Below are 25,087 nucleotides of genomic sequence, written 5' to 3'. Positions count from 1 at the left end.
TATTCTTAGGTTTACATCCGAGAGAACTAAAAACATATGTTCTCACAAAAAATATTCATAGACATGAATATTCATGTAGCAGCATTTTTATAATACCCCCAAAGTGGAAACAACTTAAATACCCATCAAATGATAAAAGGATAAATAAATGTGTAATATCCACACAATGGGATAGCAGTATTTCTGCACCAAAGCCCACCAAACTACTGATATACATAACTTGAATGAACCTCAAAAACATTATGCTAAGAATCCACATGCAAAAGGCCACACATTGGATGATTCCATGACTATGGAATGTCCAGAAAACGCTAAAATATAAAAACCAAAAGTAGATTAGTAATTGCCTGTAACTGGGAATTGTAAAGGGCAATGCCTGAAAATTGGCATAAAAAATCCTCTTAGGGTAACGTAAATGCTCTAAAATTGGACTGACGTAATCGTTATAACTATAAATTTACTAAAAATCACTGAACTGTATACTTAGAAGGAATAAATTACATTGTAATTAATTTTACCTCAATAAAGATCCTTTAAGAAACAAACAAACAAATAAAAAACATATCCTCTGGTGAGGAATTAAAAAAAGAAAGTATTATAAAGCCTGGGACAAGTCATCTGTAAATTTCTACAACATATAAGAAAGAAAATAGAACAATTCATTTCCCTATAAAGAACCAAGCTCTGAGACAATGGGAGTATATGTGGTCTTTAGCTTTAAGCATGTTTTAAACTGTTTAACTTGCTTCTTCCTGAGCATTTAATAGGTTTAGTTATTTTTTAAATTGCTCTAACTTCCTTACACTGTTCTTTATGTTGCTTCATTTTCTTAACTGCTAAGTGAGGGTAATATTATACCCTAAGCCACTGCAGAACAGATTTTCCACTGTACAGTTACAGAATCCCCACTGAAACCTATAAAATGTTCCTACTGTATTTATGGGACTTCCTCAAGAACTGCAGTTTTATGGTAGTTCTTTATATTAGAAAAGTCTGATTCATGTATACCCAAACCCAACAGACAGCAATAAGAATCATTCAAGTTTATAAGCAATAAATACAATTGCAATAGAATTTAAGCATAGAAACAAATAATAAACAAACTAAAAATAAACAAGTATTTAACAACCAACACCACCACCACCACTACCCAAGAGGAAAAACACCTTATACTGTTTGATCTATGAATTATACTTCTGGGAATTTATTGTAAAAAAGTAATTGAAAATAACAGAGAGGTTCTTAGAGAGAAGTGTCTTTAGAGAGAAGGAATCTTTTTTATTCTGCAGACCATTAGTGTGTTCTTCACTGTTTTCATTGTGTGACCTTGCATACACTCCTCTTTATTGTTTCTTTATTCATTGGTATACATGTCAAATCTCCATCTAAAAATAGTAAGAATGATGCCTTTTAGTGATAACTTACTACTAAGAGTTTTATATATTTATGTTCTTTAATACTCACAACATCCCCTGAAGGAACTTGCTCAAGTTCACGTACCTTGAAAGGGATAGAGCCAAGATTTAAATTCAGATTTTTTTTTTTTATTCTGAAGCCTATATTTAGCCACTATATTAACTCTCAGTCTAGTTATAAACTTCTAATAGGTATTAACTGGATCTCATATTTCTCTATATTGATTCACTTATTCAAACATATTTATTAGGTGCTTATTATATGGGGAATATAGCTATGATACAGACATAGCTAAACTCTTCTCTGAAGAAACATATCAATCTAATAATAAAGGTAAAATAGATACATAAGTAAAGTACATGTTAGAAAATGGTTACAATAAGATAGCTGATTCTTATGTGTTGCTTATTTACTATGTGTATACACTTTATATTATACTAGAGGCCTGGTGCACAAAATTCATGCATTTGGGGGTTAGGTCCCTCAGCCCAACCTGCAGGGAGCTTTTGGGGGATTTTCGTGGGCCTAAGCCATTAGTTGGACATTCTGAGCGCTGCCATGGAGGAGGGAGAGGCTCCCGCCACCACTGCTGCGCTCCAGCTGTCAGCCTGGCTTCTGACTGAGCGGTGCTCCCCCTGTGGGAGCACACTGACCACCAGGGGGCAGCTCCTGCATTGAGCATCTGCCCCTGGTGGTAGGTATACATCATAGCAACCAGTCGTTCTGCCATTCAGTTGATTAGCATATTAGGCTTTTATTATATAGGATATACTAGAGGTCCGGTGCACAAAAATTTGTGCACTCGGGGGAGAGGGGGTCCCTCAGCCTGGCCTGTGCCCTCTCGCAGTCTGGGACCCCTCGGGGGATGACCACCTGCTGGCTTAGGCCCGCTCCACAGGAGATTGGGACTAAGATGGCAATCAGACATCCCTCTGGCAGCCCGGCAGCCCTCGGGGGATGTCCACTTGCCAGTGGGGAGCGGGCCTAAACTGCAGTCGGACATCCTTAGCGCTGCTGAGGAGGCAGGAGAGGGTCCCACCACCACCGCTGTACTGGCAGCCATCAGCCTGGCTTGTGGCTGAGCAGAGCTCCTCCCATGTGAGAGCGCCCTGACCACCAGAGGGCAGCTCCTGCATTAAGCGTCAGCCCCCTGGTCGTCAGTGTGTGTCATAGTGACCAGTCATTCCCAGTCTTTCTGCTGTTAGGGTCAGTTTTCATATTACACTTTTACTATATAGAATAGAGGCCTGGTGCACGGGTAGGGGCCAATGGTTTGCCCTGAAGGGTGTCCCGGATCAGGGTGGTGGTCCCGCTGGGGTGCCTGGCCAGCCTGGATGAGGGGATGATGGCTGTTTTCAGCTGGTCACACCCCCTTCAGGGTGGGGGTCCCCACTGGGGTGCCTGGCCAGTCTGGGTGAGGGCTGAGGGCTGTTTTCAGGCTGGCGGGTAACTGAAGCTCCCAACCTCTCCTTTTTTTCTTTTCTTTTTTTTTATTCTGGGATTTATTTACCTTCTATGGCTGTCACTGGAGCTGAGAGCCGGCTTTAGCTCTGAGGCTCGGCTCTAGCTCTGAGACCTCAGCTAATGAAAGCAGGTATCTGGGCTTTGTTTAGCTTCTATAACTGAAACACTGTTGCAACTCCAGCTCTGAGGCCTGGCTGGCTGAAAGCAGGTTTCTGGGGATTGTTTAGCTTCTATAATTGCAACATAGTTGCTTAGAGTGCAGCTCAGAGCTGGGCGGCGGCAGGCGGGGAACCTTGGCTTCCTCCATCACTGGAGCAAGCAAGCCTTCTGTTCACTTCAGCTGCCTGGCTGCCGGCCGCCATTTGGTTGGCAGTTAATTTGCATATCACCCTGATTAGCCAATGGGAAGCGTGTCGGAAGTACGGTTAATTACCACATTTGTCTATTATTAGATAGGATACTAATTTAATCCTCACAGCACTCTTATGAGAATAGATATTATTCCATTTTAAAGATGAAGAAACTGGGGCATAGATAAAGTAACTTCCCAAGTTTAGACAGGCAGCCAGACTGTGCTCTCAACATCTAAACTAGTCTCTAATGACAAATGTCATAATGAAGGTAGACAAATAAAATATTTATCTATATTAAAGAACTGTGTATGTAACAGGGCGAGAGGACTCAGAATAAATACAATGATTAAAGAAAATTCATACTAGCCAAAACCGGTTTGGCTCAGTGGATAGAGCATCGGCCTGCGGACTGAAAGGTCCCAGGTTCGATTCCGGTCAGGGGCATGTACCTGGGTTGCGGGCATATCCCCAGTAGGAGATGTGCAGGAGGCAGCTGATCGATGTTTCTCTCTCATCGATGTTTCTAACTCTCTATCTCTCTCCCTTCCTCTCTGTAAAAAATCAATAAAATATATTAAAAAAAAAAATTCATACTATATAATAAGAAAAAATTCTTGATATCTGAACTCAATTGGGATTCTGAAAACTATTATTTAAATGGGTTATATAATTGAAAGACATTTCACAACATACAGGTCCTGCCTTGGATCTACAGAGAATGGCTTAGACCAGTATTTTTTAAACTAAAGGTCACAGCTCTTAGTGAGTCAAGAAATCAATTTAGTCTGACAATTAAAAAGAGAAAGAAACAGAGTAGAAAAAAATAAATGGAAACTATCTGGGCATGTGTCACATGGTAAAAATGGACAAAACTTTTGTTCCTATTTCATAAGCATATTTTATGTATACTGGTTCATGATGGAAGCTGTACTTTTTACTGTGGATTATGCCAAAAAGCTTGAAAGCCACTGGCCTACCTGATAATTGCTTTCTGCTTTCTTATAAATGTCAGGGTTCCCCTGAAAAGTTGCTACCTACTTACACTTGGAACAGCATGGAATGAAGAGTGATTTTTCCAAGTAACTGCTTAACTTGCTCAATGCAGACAGATCTCTGGGCCATTTCTCAAAAGCATTCTGAATACAGTTTTATGTCAATGCCCACCCCCCAAATTAATAAATGTACTAAATATAATTAAAAGACTATCAGAAGAATATAAAATGGTTCAGTTACTATGGAAAATAGTTTGGTAGGTCCTCAAAAAGTTAAAAATAGAATTACTATGTGACCCCGCAACTCCATTCCAACTCAAATACCTCAAAGAATTGAAAACAAGAACTAAAACAAGTACATATATACACATGTTCAAAGCATCTCTATTCACAAGCGTCAAAGGGTGGGAATAGTCAAAATTTCCATCAGTGGGTGAATGAATAAACCAACTGTGGTATATGCATACAACAGAACATTATTTAGCCATGAAAATGAAGTACTGATACTGCTACAAAATTCACCAAGAAAGGAAACATTACTCTTAACATATAAAGAAGATGAAGAAGGGAGAACTTTTGGATAGAATTTTAGACTTGAAGGAAGGGAAAGTAAACCAGTCTTCCGGTTTTCAGTCCGTGTGAAGCAACTCCTTTCCTGTTAAGTCACTGTCACAGCATCTCTGCCTTTGGAGAGGTCACCGGAGGCATTCTGGCACAGGCTGGAGAACCCCTTGTGGGGTATGCTATGGACAAGAATGCCTGACAAGATTCAATCAAGGTTTCTCAAACTTTGATCGACAGAACCCTGAAGGTCCGCCTGGCTGCCAGTGAGGGATGAGATGTGGAAGAGGAAAAGGGAGGTGGAGCTGTTGATGCCCTAGGTCTCCAGGTCCACTTCATTCAGAGAAGGTTTGTTTTTACCTTTTAAATATCAGGATCCTAGCCTTGGCCAGTGTGGCTCAGTCAGTTGAGCGTCAGCCTGTGCACTGAGAGTTTCACTGGTTCGATTTCTGGTCAGGGCACAAGTCTAGGTTGTGGATTCAAAACCCGGTCTGGGTGCATACAGGAGGCAACCGGTCAATGTTTCTCTCTCCCAATCTCCCTTCCTCTCTAAAATCAATAAAAAACACATTTTAAAGAAATATTGGATTCTATGTTAAGACTTCACTTGGAAAAGAAATTCTCCTGCTAAAGAAAAGTTTGAAAGCCATTAGGCTGAACCATGGATTCTTAAACCTCGCTGCTCAACGGAATTACTAAAAGAGCTATTTCAAATTAAAATGTTCTGGGCCATATTGCTAGACCTAGCGAAATAATAACTCGCCAAGGGATTCGTGTGCAGCAGCCCAAAGCTAGCCACTGGACCAGTTGACCCTTGTTTCCTGGACAGCCTATGAAAGAATAGAGCTTAAATGAGTAGGCAGGAATCTTGCGCAGAAAGAGCTGGGGCAGCAGATGGAAAAAGAGAACATATACAGCTAAGTCACTCGTCTAAAGGAGGAAAAGAACTGGTAAAGGAGAAGCTTGCCTAGGACCAAAAGATCTCCTAGGAGTTTAATTGCCTAGCAATAATCTCACAAGACACAACTGTCCATATTGGTGATGGTGCTCAAAATGGTTTTAATTCAGCAACTGTCCAAGAGTATAACATTAGCCACAAATGTAATTTATAATTTTCTAGTAGACACATTTTAAAAAAGTTAAAAAGAAATTAATTTTATTTTATTTTATTTATTTATTTATTTTTATTATCAACAGAAACTATTTCTCATTGATTCGGGAACAATGGAAGGGTAGATGGAAAGAAGTTGGGAGGGAGGGAGAAAGCATTCTAGGAAGAGGAAAGGTTGGATTGAGGGAGATGACAAACATGTACAGGACAAAGGGGCAATTCTTAAGGAGGAGATATTGAATGAGGAAGCAGTAATAGGGGGCACACAATTCAAAATCAGCCACAGTTGGGGTGAGGGGAGCATTGGGCCCAGGCTGGCTGGAGAAGGGGTAGTACAATTTAGGGCTACAGGACCCTGGGGTTCTGTCAGGGTATCAGGGCTCAGGTTTCAGGTTATAGGGTGTAAGATGGGGGAGTCCAGGAGGAGCTATGCTGGCTGCAAGGGGAACCCCCAGGCCTCTCCTCTAGAGCATCTCCTTTTGGGGGAATCTCACTGATGTGGCAGAGCCTTTCACTGTAGTCTGGCTGCAGGCTCTCCACCAGTTCCTTAGACACACCACTCCAGGCCGAAAAGTTCCCATGGTATTTGATAACCAGATCCTCCAGGCTCTTGAGGGTAGGAACTCGGGGTACGGTCCTTTCTAGCCAGCAATACACAAAGATGAGACTAACAATCAATCCCATAGAGCCAAGGGGGATGAGCACGGCTTCCAGTGCAAACAGTGATGGGGGCACAATGGGCTTCTTTGGAGTATGGCTGCCCCAGTGGATCGGGTGGCTCCATTCACTCCAATGCTGAGCACTTCCACAGAGTGGGTTATAGCGACTCCGAACACGAAACGTGTAGAGTTTCTGCCCATCCACACTCGGCAAAGAGAAGCTACATCTGTGGCCCACTGACTGCTCAATCCAGCTGCGGTCCTGGTCACTCCGGTACTGCACCAGGTGCTCCAAACAGTGGCCCACAGAGTATCTGCTGCTCCACCTCAGTTCTAGCTGAGATTCACTCAGGTTGTGAAGTGTTAGGTTCTCTGGAGCCCAGGGAATCACCAGATCCGCCAGTTTTAGCCTCTTTTTGGTCTTCCTCCCAAGTTCCTGTGGGTCCTGGAGCTGGACAACAAACGTTTGGTAGAGATGGATCTCCTCTTTTCCCAACCAGCAGCCAGAAGTGATCTCTGAAGAGTATAGATAGTGGCCACACTCCTGGACTTTGTCATGACCAGAGTTCCCGTACCAATAGTGCAGAGTCAGGTTGGTGGGCCGAGGCTCAGAGCTGCTGTCCCAAGTGCAATTCATGTACTCCACATTGAATACAAAACACTGGACCTCTGGGAGGGGCAGGGTGGAAACACTGAGGGCTCCAGCGGGTGGAGATGTCAGGAGTAAATGAGCTTCATTCCCATTGGGTGTGAGGACTGTGGGGGTCAGCCCCATCCCCAGCAGAGGCAGCTGCAGGAATAAGAGTAATCTGAATGGTAGCAGTCGCTTCAACAGGGCACTCTTGCTCTTCGGTCCCTGGGTGGTACTGTCAAGAGTGAAATTAATTTTAAAAATATATCATATTTAATTCAATATATCCAAAATGATATCATTTTAACATATAATTCAATATAAAAATTAACAAATGATATATTTTACCTTTTTTGTATTAAGTCTTCAACATGTTACAGCAAATCTCAATTCAGACTAACCAGGTTTCAAGCGCTCAATAACCACATGTGGCTAGTGGCTACCATTTGTATAATAGAGGGCTAATTAATAAATGATCAACCTACTTTGTTTATTTTTGTTATTTTTTTAAATGGTTAATAATTCTTTTTAAAATCTTTATTGTTGAGCGTATTACAGATGTCCCCCTCTTTTTTCCCCCATTGCTCTCCTCCACTCGGATCCTGCCCCACCTGAGGCCTTTACCACCCTATAGTCTGTGTCCATGGGTAATGCATATATGAAGATATGGTCTTTGGTTGATTTCTTCCCACCCACCCCACTGAAATTCTGTTCCATGTTTCCACATCTCTGACTCTATTTTATTCATCAGTTTATCTTGTTCATTAGGTTACTTATTCATTTAGTAGAGGCCCGGTGCACAAAAATTGGTGCACTCGGGGTCGGGGGGGGGGGGGGGTCCCTCAGCCTGGCCTGTGCCCTCTCGCAGTCTGGGACCCCTCGGGGGATGACCACCTCCTAGCTTAGGCCTGCTCCCCAGGGGATTGGGCCTAAGCTGGCAGTCAGACATCCCTCTGGCAGCCCGGGAGCCCTCAGGGGATGTCCACTTGCCAGCAGGGAGCAGGCCTAAGCTGCAGTTGGACATCCTTAGCGCGGCTGAGGAGGTGGGAGAGGCTCCCACCACCACTGCTGTACTGGCAGCTGTCAGCCTGGCTTGTGGCTGAGCAGAGCTCCCCGTGTGGGAGTGCACTGACCACCAGTGGGCAGCTCCTGCGTTGAGCGTCTGCCCCCTGGTGGTCAGTGTGTGTCATAGTGACCAGTCATTCCCAGTCGTTCTGCTGTTAAGGTCAATTTGCATATTACCCTTTTATTATGTAGGATTTTGATTTTTTAGATTCAATTGTTGATAGATATGTATTTATTGCCATTTTTTGTTCATATTCTTCTCCTTCTCCTTTTCCTTCTCCTTCAAGAAGACTCTTCAATATTTCATGGTTTGGTAGTGATGAACTCCTTTAGCTTTTTCTTGTCTGTGAAGTTCTTTTCCTGACCTTCTATTCTAAATGATAGCTTTGCTGGGTAGAGTAACCTTGGTTTTAGGCCCTTGCTTTTTATCACTTTGAATATTTTTTGCCACTCCCTCTGGCCTACAAAGTTTCTGTTGAGAAATCAGCTGACAGCTGTATGGGCACTCCCTTCTACAAGGGAGCAAAAAAGAGAAAAAAAAGAAAAAACATGAGGAAGGTATAAGGAGCCACTGGGACAACTAACTGCTTTTCTTTTGCTGCTTTTAAGATTCTCTCTTTGTCTTTAACCCTTGGCATTTTATGATGTGTCCTGGTGTGGGCCTATTTGTGTTCCTCCTGTTTGGGACTCTCTGTACTTCCTGGACTTGTTTCTGTCACCAGGTAGGGGAAGTTTTCTGTCATTGTTTCTTGAAGTAGGTTTTCAATTTCTTTCTCTATTTCTTCTTTCAGCACCCCAGATGTGAATGTTGGTACGCTTGACGTTGTCCCAGAGGCTCCTTACACTATTTTCATATTTTTGGATTCTTTTTTCTTTTTGCTCTTTTGAGTGGGTGTTTTTTGCTTCCTCATATTCCAAATCGCTGATTTGAGTCACAGCATCCTCTACTTTACTGTTGATTCCCTGTAAATTATTCTTCATCTCAGTAAGTATATTGTTCATTTCTGACTGATCCTTTTTTATGTTGTCGACATTCTAAGTTCCTTGAAGTTCTCATTAAGTTCCTTGAGCCTCCTTATAACCACTGTTTTGAACTCAATATCCAGTAGCTTGCTTGTTTCCATTTCATTTAGTTCTTTTTTTCTGGAAATTTCTCCTGTTCTTTCATTTGTGATATGTTTCTTTGCCTCTGTGTTTAGGCTGCATCCCTGTGTTTGTTTCTATGTATTAGGTAGAGCTGCTATGTTTCTTGGAATTGGTAGAGTGGCCTTGTGTAGTAAGTGTCCTATAGGGCCCAGTTGCTCAACCTCGCCAGTCACCTGAACTGGGTACTCTAGGTGTGGCTCCTATGTGGGCTGTGTGCAATGACCTGTTGTAGTTGAGGCTTGATTGCTGTTGGCATCACTAGGAGGAATTGACCCCCAGGGCAATTGGCTGTGAGGGCCAGCTGTGACTACAGCAGAAGAGCTGCTGTGCAGGAGACACCCCTACAGAACAGGACTTGCTTCAGTGGGGTTTTGGTGCTCACTGGGTCCGCCCCTTGAGTATGCCACTCATGGATATGGTAGAGTTGTAATGTGGCGTGATCTGAAGTTGTCCACCAGATGCACTGGCTCTGAGGCCTCTCAAAAGGTGCAAAGTCTGCCACTGTCTTTGCCCTGCCTGGGCCACCCACCCAGCAGGAGCTATAGAACGATCTGCAGATGGCTGCTACTTGTGTTGGCCTTGGAGGTACCTAGGAGAGGCCAAGCTGTGAACCTTGGCAAGCTGCTACTAGTGCCGAGCCTGGGGTCACTTATCAAGAATTATGGGGCACCCTGAGTCCAGCTGCTCCTTGTTTGAGAAATTTTAGGAAAGTCTGAAGCCTGAGCCAGGACATATGGAAAAGCCACTGCAAACAGCTAGGGTGAGGCTGCAAATTAGGTGGGGTGAGATCTCAGGGCTGGGCAAACAGAATGGGCCAGGTTGATTAAGACTCAGCTATGGTACCTGCCAGTGAGCTCTGTGTGGGGGGAGATCTTAGCAGAGGAACAATGACTTCTGCCAGCACTTTTGTCTAGGAGACAACTGCCCCTGCAATTCCTGCCCTGATGACAATTTAGTTCCTTCCCATATGGCCCTAGATCAGGGGTAGGCAAACTTTTTGACTCGAGGGCCACAATGCGTTCTTAAACTGGACCGGAGGGCCGGAACAAAAGCATGGATGGAGTGTTTGTGTGAACTAATATAAATTCAAAGTAAACATCATTACATAAAAGGGTACGGTCTTTTTTCTTTTTTTAGTTTTATTCATTTCAAACGGGCCAGATCCGGCCCGCGGGCCATAGTTTGCCCACGGCTGCCCTAGATCCTTTCAAACTGCTGTCCCAGTACTGGAGCTCCAAGGGAGTGAGTCTGAATAAGTCCATGTACCGGCCCTTTAAGAGGAATTGCCTGGGACTCCAGCAGCCTCTGTGTCACTCAGCCACAATCCCCACTGGTTTTATAGCCTGAAGTTACAGGGACTTCTCTTCCCAGCTCTGGAGGCCTGGTCTTCACTTGCTCTTCACGGGAAGCCTCCTCAGCCAAGATATCCCTCTCAATTAAAAACACCACACATGGGTGTCAGACCAGCCCGTTTTATGCCTTTGCCCCTCCGACCAATCTCAATATGCTTTCTTCTTTAATTCTCTAGTTGTAGGTTTTCTATTCAGCCAGATTTTAGGCAGTTTTGAATGATGGTTCTTCTGTATTTTAGCTGTAATTTTGATGTGGTTGTGGGAGGATGTGAGTACTGCATTTACCTACACCGCCATCTTGTTGTTTCTCCTCAACCTACTTCCTTTAAAAATTTATGTTGTTGCAATAACAATATAAAAAATCCACAAATCATTTTCCTAGTCCTAGAGACCTTGTTCCCGAAGGTAGTCAGAAAACAATTTTGTCTGTAGATATCATGCAACTTCACATCTTTAATCCTGGTCCCTTCCTCTCTTCCGAGTGGCAGAGCCTGTGTTCAGGACATTTTCCCCAGAATGTTCTGCTCCCAAAGCCTATTCAAAACACCTAAACCTAAATTCACCATTTTCTTCCAAATTAAAAAAAATCAATTTACCTCTTGATTTTCCTATTTCTATTAGTCAGCTAGGATCAAAATTTCAGTCAAATGCCTCCTTTTCCTTTATTCTACAAAAGCACCAAGTTTTAGTTATTTTTCCTTCGAAAATTTTCTCTCACTGGCCCCTTCCTGCTTGTCGTTCTACCTGCTGTTCTGTCCTGCATGCTGTTACAAAATACATATATTTACTAAACTAGGTAAAAAGCAATTTCTCTTCAGTGGCTCTATCATGCCTTATACCTCAACTCTGAATTCAGGACCATGCACAATCTTGCTCCCACCCCTATAACTGGACTAGATCATTCCATCTTACCGTTCACCAAACTCCTAGAAGAGCCTTTATTTTGGCAAACTATCCTGTTCACTGTCTCCTGATTATGCCTTATATGTCCTTATCTCTGTGTTTTATGACTTTCTACCCACTTAGAATGCCCTTACTTCAGTTTTACCTATCCAGGTCATTATTCCACAAATACTTATTTACTTTTAATCCTCACCTGAGGATATTTTTTCATTGATTTTTTTTTTTAGAGAGAGTGGGAGGGGGACAGACACAGAGAGAGAAACATTGATGTGAGAGAGACACAACAATTGGTTGCCTCACACATGAGCCCCAACCAAGCCTGGGGATCGAGCCTACAACTGAGGTACGTCCCCTTGACTGGAATCAAACCCGGGACCCTCAATCTGTGGGCTGACGCTGTACCCACTGATCCAAATCGGCTAGAGCCCACAAATATTTATGTGTCAGACACTATAGCACAGCGGCAGCGGTTCTCAACCTGTGGGTTGCGACCCCTTTGGTGGTCGAACGACCCTTTCACAGGGGTCGCCTAAGACCATCCTGCATATCAGATATTTACATTACGATTCATAACAGTAGCAACATTACAGTTATGAAATAGCAACGAAAATAATTTTATGGTTGGGTCACAACATGAGGAACTGTATTTAAAGGGCCAGAAGGTTGAGAACCACTGCTATAGTAGGTACTGGAGACGGAATAAATACTTCTAATCTCACTTTCCCCACTTAAATAAATCTTCCTTTATATGTCAATTATACTTCAATGAAGCTGAAGTTAAAAGAGAAAAAAAGAAACCTTCAGACTATGCTAAAACAGAAGTGATTTTGCATTGCTGAGTTGTTCTTACAAGGCATATATCAATATGCCTTGTAAGAACATGCTGGCCCCTTATAATTTGCTGCCTTGTATTGCTAATTATACAAATTTCTATAAATATCTCTTTCCAAATAGAGGGTAGATTTCCTGAGAGCATGGAGTAGAGTCACACCAGCGTGTTCTTCTGAGTGTCTAGTAAGCAGCAAGTAGTGAATATACATTTGTTGACTGACAAGTACTTGCAAAGAAGAAGGGTCTGTGGGGCAGGAGGAAGATGCTACCTAGAAAAGAGGCCTAGAGTGATAACACCAGCAAATCAGGATCAGGGTGAGCAGGGAGGGCCTGCAAGAACCCCAAAGCCGAGGAAAGCATGGGCAAGTTTCACTTTTCTAATTCCATTTGCAAAGAAATTAGAACTGGCAACTCTTAACATGTAAGTGCCCAGCCCGTTTTGTCTTCCTTTCCGTTTAGCCCGGGATATCCGATTTCACCAATATGCGGGCAGCACCAGTGACTGACCGGTCCGGACAGAAAGTATAGCGTCAGTCACCAGTGACTGACATGGAGCTTAACGTGTTAAATTAAGATCAGTGAGCCTCAACCACATAAGTGATCAGCATTAAAAATCCTTTCTTGGCACTAAATGAAAATAGTATCACTGTTGATGTTTAATATACATACATAATATCAGACCTAGTAAGCAGATAACTCACCACATGTTGTGCTCAAAAACTTTGGCTGGGTCAGTTAGAATCCTTGATCCCAGAGGGACTGCTGGGTGATAACCACTTTGGTATCTGTGTGGCACATTTCTTATCCTTAGACAGGAAATCGAATTTCTCCAAATCCCATTCATCCTAATTAGTACCTAAAAAATTACAAACAATTAATCAGTCAATATGGATTAAACAGTGTACTGTTTATCTAATAGCCAAAAATTGGTCCAAAAGGTTTACAACCTGTGAAAGGACATGAAAACTAAATAACTTTAATATATTTTTATTGATTTCAGAGAGGAAGAGAGAGGGAGAGAGAGATAGAAACATCAATGATGAGAAAGAATCATTGGTCAGCTGCCTCCTGCATGCCCCCTACTTGGGGATCAAGCCTGCAACCCAGGTATATGCCTTGACTGGGAATCGAACCATGACTTCCTGGTTCATAGGTTGATGCTCAACCACTAAGCCACACTGGCTGGGCAAACTGAATAACTTTAAATGAAAGATGGACATGATAGTTTTTTTCTCAAGTATTTTCAGGCTAAGAGAAGGAAAAAGAGTATTTAGTGTTCGACACTGGCTGACAATCCTATAAGTCACAGCCTTAACCAACTTTGCCTTGTTTGGCATTTGCTTACTTAATTTTTAGCATGTGGCCAAAGCATGTAAACCCAGAATCTGGATTTTGAGTACTAAAAGGTTTTAAGTGATTTTATTATTCTTGTGTTAGAATTCTAGGAAAACATATTTCTAGAAATTTTGTGACCACTAGACTAAAACCCCAAGTATAGTAGTAGAATAAGAAAACAAACCTATTGTCTCATTCCCTGGGCTGAGTTAAATAATATGAAAATTAGTCAAATAAATAAGGACATATTATATTAAGATATGATCCCAGGCATTCTTAACTCTAACAACCCTGTATACATATACTTTTAAGAATAGTCAAGTCAGGCATGGCTCAGTGGTTGAGCTTCGACCTATGAACCAGGAGATCATGGTTCGATTCCCAGTCAGGGCATATGCCTGGGGTTGCGGGCTTGATCCCTAGTGTGGGGCATGCAGGAGGCAGCCAGTCAATGATTCTCTCTCATCACTGACGTTTCTATCTCTCTCTCCCTCTCCCTTCCTCTCTGAAATCAATAAAAATACATTTTTTTAAAAATAGTCAATAATACATTTGCAAAATTGGTTTCCCTATACAAAACACATGTTTTAATTCTAGTTCATCAGTTGTCTAGCCAAATCCATCCCCATTTCTGGAAGAATAATATAAACATTTAATTAGTATGTCATCTTAGTTACGTATTGGCAAATATGTCAGTTTAAAATGTTTATAGAAAAGTCTAAAAAAGAAGCTCTAAAGATCTCTTTTTCCAGTAAGAATCCATTGTAATACAGCTCGACATTTCACTCCCATTCAGTTGTGCACCACGACATTCAGCCTAATGCTGTAAGCTGTCAGGTAGAAACAGATTCTATAAGGTGTGTGTACACAATATGCACTAGAGACTATCCAAGGTGCTATTAAGCATAAAAATGACATGTACTGTACACCCTTTACCACCATATTGAAAGTCAATGGGTTTTTAAGACCGTGAATTTCAAAATGAACTGCAGAATGTCAAAAACATCTCATTGTGTTTTTGAACATAAAATTCAAGATTTTCCATATGAAAAAAAAAAAAAAAGCTTAGTTATACACACCAAAAAGACTGTAATGGTTCTATTCACATGTGACGAACAGTGACGAGAAATAAAACATTCAATAGCTAGTGCCGATCTCCTGTGTTTTGTTTGCTTTTCCTTCTCCACTGAATGCAAGCTCCTTGGTTGAAGCAATGAAGTTAAATGCTCTGCTGCCACTACCTTTCCTCCGATATGCCTTTGTTCTTTTCTCCTGCCAGTGTGCCACGTAAGACTAGCAAAACCCTACTTGCACAATTATTTTTAGAGCTCTCTTTCTGCACTGAATACTACTCATGAAATCTCTATGCTGAAAAGTAGAAAGTGATTACACCTAGAGAGGCAATTCATACTCAAAAGTGTAAAATGATGTAAACGTATTCCACCCAAATCAAAATGAAATTTCAATCCTTCAAATAATCATGTGACACTTACCTATGTCTGTCTACATATAGAAGCGGAAGAGAGAGAAAAATAATATATGAGTTTCTCTCACTATAAATGACTAAGAACCTCTATACACAGTTGGAGACAAAAAGTCATCAGCAGATTGGATATTAGGCAATTCAGGAAAATGTCAGAGATGTGTGTGCCTTGCAGGCTGCCAGCCTGTAGAGAGTATACAGTGTGGCCAGGACCTAAGTGTGTGGCAATTTGTCCTGCTTAGGCAGCTGTCTTTCTAATTAACAAAAAAAGCATCTTTATTTATTTTTACTATCTGTAACAGTCATAGCTTTGCTCTTTATATTTTTATTATATAAACATATAAATTTGTATAAGAAATATCATAAATACACAAATGCCTTCTCCAGTAAACTGCAAGCGTCAAAGGACAGCACCAAGCTGCTTGTGAATTGTTTGACTGATTACCCAAAAATGATACTTGTCTGATATCAATTTAATTAGAAGGAAGTTCTTCATATTTTCCAGGGTAGCTCCTAAGATCCTTACGGTGTGGAAGAAGGAAGTGACAGAAGAGTATGACAGTGCACAGGCAGCTATCCAGTTACACTGACTGTAGTGATAGAGAAATATGTGCTTCATGATATGACTATCATGATAGCTTTATGTTTACTAGGCCACGGTTCTATTTTGTGATGGGGGGAAAAAAGAGAAGAGCAGGGTTAGCCAGAATTCCAGTGGAGAAAGATGGTTTCTGCTACCAGAGTGTTGCACTCTCTTTATGTACCCACTTTTAACTCTTAGCATACCCTAATTTGGAAACAGGATTAATTAAGGTATTATTTGCAAAATGAAACTGTATGGGTAAGTAGTATTTTTATTTGAAATAACTCAAAGAGGTACAGCTAAAAATATTCCATTCACTGGAAAGAAGGAAGAACAGAGGAAATAAAAAACAGATGGGACAATTAGTAATCAAAGACCAAGGAGGCATATATAAACCCAACCATATCTTACATTCAATATAAATGAATTCCAATGAAAATACATAGATTGTCAATTTGTAAGAAAAAGCAAGACCCCACTATATACTGTCTATAAGAGGAACACTTTAAATATAAAAATACAAATATGGAGAACCAAGATGGCGGCATAGGTTAACGCCGGAGTTTGCTGCTTTGAACAACTACTTCAAAAGTGAAACCAAAAAACAGAAGGGGCATCACCCAGAACCACAGGAACGCTGGCTGAGTGGAAGTCCTACAACTAGGAGGAAAGAGAAACGCATACGGACACTCAGAGGAGGCGCAGTGCTGAAGTCAAATTCTGAGGTGCGGAGTGCGCAGAGCGGGCTGGCGGCGGAGGGCGCGGTTGGCGTTTTCAATCGGGAGGGAGTCGCAGACTCTGAGCTCCAGATCCGGGCGAGTCTTTAGGGACCCAGACTCAAACGGGAGAAGTGGGACTGTCTGGCTTCGGTCAGAGAGAGTGCAGCTTTCTCTCCGAGGTTTGCAGCGGGTGCTGGGACTCAGAGAGGCAGAGCCCCTGGGGACAGGACTGAGAGCTGCCATAACTGCTCTCTCCGGCCCACCCTATTGATCCTGTGCGACCCGCCCCGCCCAAGCCCTGCACAGAGGCATTTGCCGGATAGCCTCAGGCAAAGGCTAGATTAGCACCTCCTTAGAGGACAGAAGTTCTCTCACTGCAGACACAGCTGATTCTCATAGCCACTTGGCCTGGAGGTCAAACCCTCCCTGGTATTAGCTACAACAATCAAGGTTTAACTATAAGACTGCGCACAAAGACCACTAGGGGGTGCCCCAAGGAAGCATAACAAAATGCGGAGACAAAGAAACAGGACAAAATTGTCAATGGAAGATCTAGAGTTCAGAACCACACTTTTAAGGTCTCTCAAGAACTGTTTAGAAGCCGCCGATAAACTTAATGAGATCTACAAGAAAACTAATGAGACCCTCGATGTTATATTGGGGAACCACCTAGAAATTAAGCATACACGGACTGAAATAACGAATAATATACAGACTCCCGACAGCAGACCAGAGGAGCGCAAGAATCAAGTCAATGATTTGAAATGCGAGGAAGCAAAAAACACCCAACCGGAAAAGCAAAATGAAAAAAGAATCCAAAAATGCGAGGATAGTGTAAGGAGCCTCTGGGACAGCTTCAAGCGTACCGACATCAGAATTATAGGGGTGCCAGAAGATGAGAGAGAGCAAGATATTGAAAACCTATTTGAAGAAATAATGACAGAAAACTTCCCTCACCTGGTGAAAGAAATGGACTTACAGGTCCAAGAAGCGCGGAGAACCCCAAACAAAAGGAATCCAAAGAGGACCACACCAAGACACATCATAATTAAAATGCCAAGAGCAAAAGATAAAGAGAGAATCTTAAAAACAGCAAGAGAAAGAAACTCAGTTACCTACAAGGGAATACCCATATGACTGTCAGCGGATTTCTCAACAGAAACTTTGCAGGCCAGAAGGGAGTGGCAAGAAATATTCAAAGTGATGAATACCAAGAACCTACAACCAAGATTACTTTATCCAGCAAAGCTATCATTCAGAATTGAAGGTCAGATAAAGAGCTTCACAGATAAGGAAAAGCTAAAGGAGTTCATCACCACCAAACCAGGATTATATGAAATGCTGAAAGGTATCCTTTAAGAAGAGGAAGAGGAAGAAAAAGGTAAAGATACAAATTATGAACAACAAATATGCATCTATCAACAAGTGAATCTAAGAATCAAGTGAATAAATAATCTGATGAACAGAATGAACTGTTGATTATAATAGAATCAGGGACATAGAAAGGGAATGGACTGGCTATTCTTGGGGGGGAAAGGGGTGTGGGAGATGCGGGAAGAGACTGGACAAAAATCGTGCACCTATGGATGAGGACAGTGGGTGGGGAGTGAGGGCGGAGGGTGGGGCGGGAACTGGGAGGAGGGGAGTTATGGGGGGGAAAAAAAGAGGAACAAATTTAATAATCTGAACAATAAAGATTTAATTTAAAAAAAAATAATAATAAAAAATAAATAAATAATTAAAAATACAAATATATTACAATATTAAAAAGAGCTACCATGCAAATACTGCATGAGAACTACTGGTAATGCTATATTAATAGACAAAGTAGGCTTTTTAAAAAGACTATTTCAGAGCTAAAATGGGACATTTAATAACGACGAACCAATTCATCAAGAGATAACAATCCTAAATGTGCATGTACATAATAACAAAGCTTTAAAATACATGAAGCAAAAATGAACACAATTTTTTAAAAGAAGAAATTAACAAAATCACAGTAATACGTGGAGATTTTAATATCCCTCTCTTAGCAATAAATAGAACAACACTAAGAAATAAACTATCAAAAAATCAATAAAGATAGAAAAGATTTGAGGATTATCAACTTACTTTAAATGACACTTATAGAAAGAACAATGTATCTAATAACAGCAGAATACACGTTCTTTTCAAGTGAACATGGAACATTTGCCAAGGTAGACCCTAAAAAGAGACCATATATCCTAGGCTATAAAACAAGTCTCAATAAATTCCAAAGTATTAAAGTCATATGGAGTATACTTTCTGACCATAATAATATTAAATGTTAATATTTTTGATGAACTGACTTATTAATAAATATATTTCCTTATCTCTGATAATAATAATTTTCTTGAACTGTACTTTGTCTAATACTAATATAACCCTACCAACTGTGTTATGCATTGTTGTTTATGACATATCTTTTTTTTTTAATGGTGTATCTTAGGCCAGTGGTTGTTAAGCTTTTTATTTTTAAATATATTTTATTGATTTTTTACAGAGAGGAAGGGAGAGAGATAGAGAGCTAGAAACATCGATGAGAGAGAAACATCGATCAACTGCCTCCTGCACATCTCCCACTGGGGATGTGCCCACAACCCAGGCACGTGCCCTTGACCGGAATCGAACCTGGGACCCTTCAGTCCGCAGGCCGACGTTCTATCCACTGAGCCAAACCGGTTTCGGCATGACATATCTTTTTAAAAAAATGTATTTATATGTTTACATTTAAAGTGCTTCTCTTACAGAAGCAAATTGTTGATTTTTCCTTTTCTATCCAAACGTAATAATATCTAGAAAAATTCCTATTTAGAAATTAAGCAACTTCTAAATAACCTATGGGTCAAAGATTTACATGAGTTAGTAAATGTTAAGGCAAACTAAGAAAATATGTTAACTGAATAATAATGAAATCTTATAGGATGTAATGTTACCAAAGCAATGTTTAGAGGAAAATTAGAAAGAAAGAAACATCTTAAATCAATGATCTCCGCTTAAATCTTAAGAAGGCAACTCGACTGGTGTTGCTCAGTGGTTGAGCATCAACCCTTGAACCAGGAGGTCATGGTTTGATTGTGGGTCAGGGTAGGCCCAGGTTGTGGGCTCCATCCCCAGTAGGAGGCAGCCAACTGATGATTCTCTCTCATCACTGATGTTTCTATCTCTTTCTCCCTCTCCCTTCCTCTCTCTAAAAATCAATAAAACCATATATTTGTTTAAAAGGCAGAAAAATAGTAAATTAGGTGCAAAGTAAGTAGAAAGACATAAATAATAACAAGCAGAAATCAATCGAATAGAAAAATGGATAAAACTCAGAATATCCAAGTCAAAAGTTGGTTCTTTGAAAAGATTAATAAACCCCTGGCAAGAATTATCTCAAATATCTTTGTTTCAGAAAATACAAATTTCTAACAACAGAAATGAAAAGGGACTTCACCACAGACCCTATAGATGTAGAAAAGCTAATTAGGAGCTATTATGAGTAATTTTATTCCATTTATTAGATGGGACAAATGCCTTGAAAACAAAATTTACCAATAACAACACACCAAAACAGCACAAGAAAACATCTAAACAGCCCTAAATTTATTAAATAAATTAAATTTGTAATTTAAAGAAAAACAAACATTACATCCATTAGGATGACAACTATTATTTTTTTTTAAATATATTTTATTGATTTTTTACAGAGAGGAAGGGAGAGAGATAGAGAGTTAGAAATATCGATGAGAGAGAAACATCGATCAGCCGCCTCCTGCACATCTCCTACTGGGGATGTGCCCGCAACCCAGGTACATGCCCTTGACCGGTATCAAACCTGGGACCTTTCAGTCAGCACGCCGACGCTCTATCCACTGAGCCAAACCGGTTTTGGCGACAACTATTATTTTTTAAAATATGTTTTCATTGATTTTAGAGAGAGATGGAGAGAGAAACATTGATTGGCTGCCTCCTACAGGCCCCCTACTAGGGATTGAGCCCACAAACCAGGCACATGTCCTGACTGGGAATTGAACCTGTGACCTCTAGGTGCACGAGATGATGCTCAACCAACTGTCACACTGGTCAGGGCAGGATGGCTATTAAAAAAAAAAAAAAGAAAGAAAGAAAGAAAATAAATATTGGCAAGGATATGGAGAGATTAGAATCTTTGTGCATTGCTAGTGGGATATAAAATGGTGCAGCTGCTATGGAAAATAGTATGGCAATTCCTCAAAATATTAAACATGGAATTACAATATATTCCAGTAATTCTACTTCTGGATATATACCCAAAAGAAGTGAAAGTAGGGACTCAAAAAGATGTTTGCATACTATGTTTATAGCAGCATTACTCACATAAACAAAAGGTAAAAACAACCTGAATAGCCACTGAAAGATGAATAAACAAAACGTGATATATACATAAAATGGATATTATTCAGTCTTTAAAAAGAAGGCATTCTGACATGGTACAACATGGATGAGCCTGAAGACATTATGCAAAGTGAAAAAAGTCCATCACCGAAACACAAATGCTATGTCATAGCTCTTGCATGAATTGCCTAGAGAAGTAAAAAAATGGAGACAGAAAGTAGCCGGTAGTTGTCAGGGGCTGGCAGGGAGAGGAGAATGGGAGTTAAGTGTTTAAGGGGTATGAGGCTTTAGTTGGGGAAGATGAAGTTCTGGAGATGAATGATTGTGATGTTTGTACAACAATGTGAATGTCACTGAACTGTACACTTAAAAAAGATTAAAATGGCCCTAGCCAGTTTGGCTCAGTGGATAGAGCATCGGCCTATGGACTGAAGGGTCCCGGGTTCGGTTCTGGCCAAGGGCACATGCCTGGGTTGCAGGCTCCATCCCCAGTGGGGGGGCGTGCAGGAGGCAGCCAATCAATGATTCTTTCTCATCATTGATGTTTCTCTCTCTCTCTCTCCCTCTTCCTTCCTCTCTGAAATCAATAAAGAAATATATTTTAAAAAGATTAAAATGGTAAATTTTGTGTATATTTTACCACAATAAAAAACAAAACAACAAAACCTTCCTACAAAGAAAAACCACAGGCCTGATAGTTTCACCAGTGAATATCGAACATTTAAGGCAGAAAGAACACAATCTTACACGGACTCGTAGGAAACAGAGATACTTCTCAATTTGTCGTACAAGGCCAGCATAGCTCAGGTAAGCAGTACCTTTGCATGAAATGAATGTTTGAATATTGCTTTCATTGCTAAGGCTTGTATTTAATTTTAATTACTCTAGTTCAGAGCAGAGAAGTATGAAGGTAAGAAGGATCTCCACAAATCCTGGTTAGGTGTTTGGGTTTTTATTTACTGTTGAAAGCTGCTGAAAAGGTGTGTGGTCCTGATTCTTCACTTAGCTTAGCTTAAACTAATTCTGCCATATCAAATTCTAGTCCATATACTCAAGTGGTATTGCTTCTACTTACTTTGCCTATAGGCTTCCACTTTCTTCCTCTTGACTTTAGAGCCACGGCCCTCTGAGATCTCAATGCCAAGACTCAGTCATGAATAGTCAGTTGGCTAAAGCAATCACTAAGGAACAGATCCAGAAAAGAACTGAAGAAGCTCTTAGGAGCATGGGAGCGACACAACTTCACTGTATAAATAGCATTTATGATGCTATTAAGTATACAGAGGTTTGCCATGAAGAGCTGACACGCTTCCTGCCAGCTCTAGGGGTAAGTAAGCGTGCCTATTTTAGAATGCAAGGAAAAGAACAGACATATAAAATGAAGGGTCTTGCATATAGTATGACATGCCAAGGAGAAGATGGCTTTTAATACTTAGCAGTTTGCTGGGCCCACCATTACCACCACATTGTGCTTGTACAAAAGAACAGCCCTTGGTATTGAAGGACAATTTATGGAGAAGAGATCTCTGCTCTAGCTCTAGATTTGGGCTAGATGTTTTGCTTCCCATTAAATGGAGCCCTTTTCACAATGACTCACACAACTGCCTTACTAGGCCAACAAACTCTACCACAATAGGTAAAATATATGTACAAGGATATTTCATGTTACAAACATGAAAGTATTTCTTAAATAATTGCAAATCTTATTTATGTAGAATAACAGTTTTATGTACTTTTTAAATAAAAGGGATGATTTTATTAAAGAAAATACTTCATACTATATTTTGCAAATTGAAAAATACCTTTGAGAAAACAAAGCACCAATTCCAATTTATTTTTCATGGAAATCAGAATTTAAAAAAATGTTTACCACATGTAAGGCCCTATTCTAAGCACTTTACATGTATTATCTTATTCAACTCCTATTTCCCTACCAAGGGGCACTATTTTTATACTCCTGTTACAGAGGAAACCCCCATATGGGATGAGGTAACATGGTCAAGTCACCTATCCAATAACTGATGGGGCTTCTATTTGGACCCAAGCAGTCTAACTGGAGAGCCCACACTCTGGCTTTACTTTCTGTGTGTGTGAACATTTTTATTATTCACATACATACAATCCACCCATTTGTGTTCCACTTTTGTACCCTATACACGCAAGGAAGATCACAGAACTGATTCTCCAGTCTGCTCCGGGTTGCTAATTTGTTGTAACTGACTTTAAGGAGGCCAGAATTCCTTCTCTCCCTTCCTCTCTCTTGATTCTGTTTCTTCTCTTGGGCCTTAATCAAATAGCAAGTAATGCCACTCACTGCGAGACACTAGTCCCCAGGTTTAGAAGAGCAGTTATTCTTTCCAATCCTCACATTTCAAGGTACAAGCGAAGCACCCCCGCCTCCCATAAATAATGTAACATTCTAACACCCAGTTCTTTTCAACTGGACTACTTTTACACAGCTGAGGAGTAGCGGCACCGAAGGACATATTTCCCTTGCCACTAAAGCTTGATCCTAAGATTGCATTCTCACATCGCAATGCTATTAGCACAGCACCAAAGAACTAGAGCAAACAGTACTGCCGGTTGTGTGGATCTATGATTATCCTTGGAGCACTTGGTTGGCTCTGAGCAAAAACTATTTGTAAGGCTCCCCAAGGATTTCCAGTTGTCTCGCTCACGGAAATCTCGGGGGGAAAACTGCCGTAAAATATACACTAAATCCCTGCCCTCCATTTAAAAGTTAACTCCTCTTCCATATTTCCTGGGTTCTGAGCATCTTTCAACTGAACAAATTAGTGAGACAGTCATGATTTTACCTTTGTAATTGTTTAGCTTTTCTCAGCTGGGAAGCTGGTACAAGTCTTCATTCAGAGGAACAAGCATCATCTTGCTAAAGCGGCACTGACATTACCTGAGAGGCTAGCATTAATGAGAGCAAATTAAAGTGCTATTGTTGTACTGTGTTGGACAGTGAAAGCCAACAGGTAAGAAACGCTTAAGTATCAAATGCACTGCGGTGAAACTGAAGCTTCAATTCGCCCTGTCAATGTCAGTGAACTCCAGGGTGACTGACTATCTGCGAGGTAAACAGTTCAGGCAACTTGTACATCTTGTTTTAATCTTTCTTTCGATGATTATAATTTCTTGGTATAAATAAGGTTATTAGCAACAACAATTACAGCAAGTATTTACAGAACACTTTGACGTCAGTCACTGCAGCTTCAAAATGGGAATCTCATGCTCAGTATTTTGCTCTCCAAGACCACCCTTAAAGGCGGCCATCCCCTGCACTCACTTACAAAAAAAGGCTACTGGGATTCACAGGTTATTTCTTTAAGGGTTTTATGTAACCCGTCTCAAGCCTGCCTCAATCCAAAATATCTGAAGGGTACACTATTCTAATTACTCTGGAAGTTGTCTCTAAAAACGGTATGCTGGACCAGAATGAAATCTGCTGTAACTCATTCACTTCTTTTCACATTTGTGTGTGCTATACAGTAACTTCTGGAGGCATTAATTAGATTTGATGGGCTGATAAAGGATATTAAGTTGCATTCATACTTTGTGTGTAATCAGTTCTTACAAATTTACATGAATGAGATTGATGCAGTTCTGCTCTTAATGGAACTTATGCTTTCTTATTCATTGCAAAGGTTCCTTAGTAAACTAGGTGAAGGAGATGCTTGTACCTTTTTGCAGGATTTACCTAGTCATGTTTGGACTAACGTATCAATAAGGCTGTTGTGGCACAAAATGAAATATTATTAAAAATTGAAGTCATAATAGATGAATATAACATTAGGGAATAAAAGTGTCCACATTTCACTTCCAACGAAAAGTGAAAATTCCATAATTTCAAAAGAATGTGGGATTTAGGTAGACAGAGATTATAGCACTGTAAATTATATTTTAAAGAACCACAAATAGTTATGACTTGCAAAAAAAGCAAGGCAACCTGAACCATGGACTGTCGGGTAAAATTCTGACCGCCACGCCACAGAAGGAATGACACAGTCAGAGAAAGGGCCAGAGAAGGAAAAATAAAATTCATAGGAATGGCATAATTTCAACATGAGAACAGGTAAGCTGAAAGTTTCAGAGAC

General features: G+C 40.7%; 1 protein-coding gene across 4 annotated transcripts in view; it reads right to left on the bottom strand.

Moving 5' to 3' along the window:
* METTL8 (methyltransferase 8, tRNA N3-cytidine) overlaps positions 1-25,087 on the bottom strand; it is an 81,676-nt gene that overhangs the window by 37,503 nt on the left and 19,086 nt on the right. For 2 of the 4 annotated variants that reach the window (XM_081095669.1, XM_081095671.1), the window contains exons 2-3: positions 13,186-13,340; positions 5,976-7,422 (exon numbers count right to left, since the gene is read on the bottom strand). In XM_081095669.1, coding sequence (XP_080951795.1) covers positions 6,291-7,422; positions 13,186-13,328 — 1,275 coding nt within the window. In that variant the 5' untranslated portion in view covers positions 13,329-13,340 and the 3' untranslated portion in view covers positions 5,976-6,290. Of the gene's footprint in view, positions 1-5,975; positions 7,423-13,185; positions 13,341-25,087 lie in introns of those variants that run through there. The other 2 variants (XM_081095670.1, XM_081095672.1) reach the window with 1 other exon arrangement.

Source organism: Myotis nattereri (genome assembly GCF_964212035.1).
Source record: "Myotis nattereri genome assembly, chromosome: 7".
NCBI lineage: Eukaryota > Metazoa > Chordata > Mammalia > Chiroptera > Vespertilionidae > Myotis > Myotis nattereri.
This window is presented reverse-complemented; position numbering and strand designations above follow the sequence as displayed.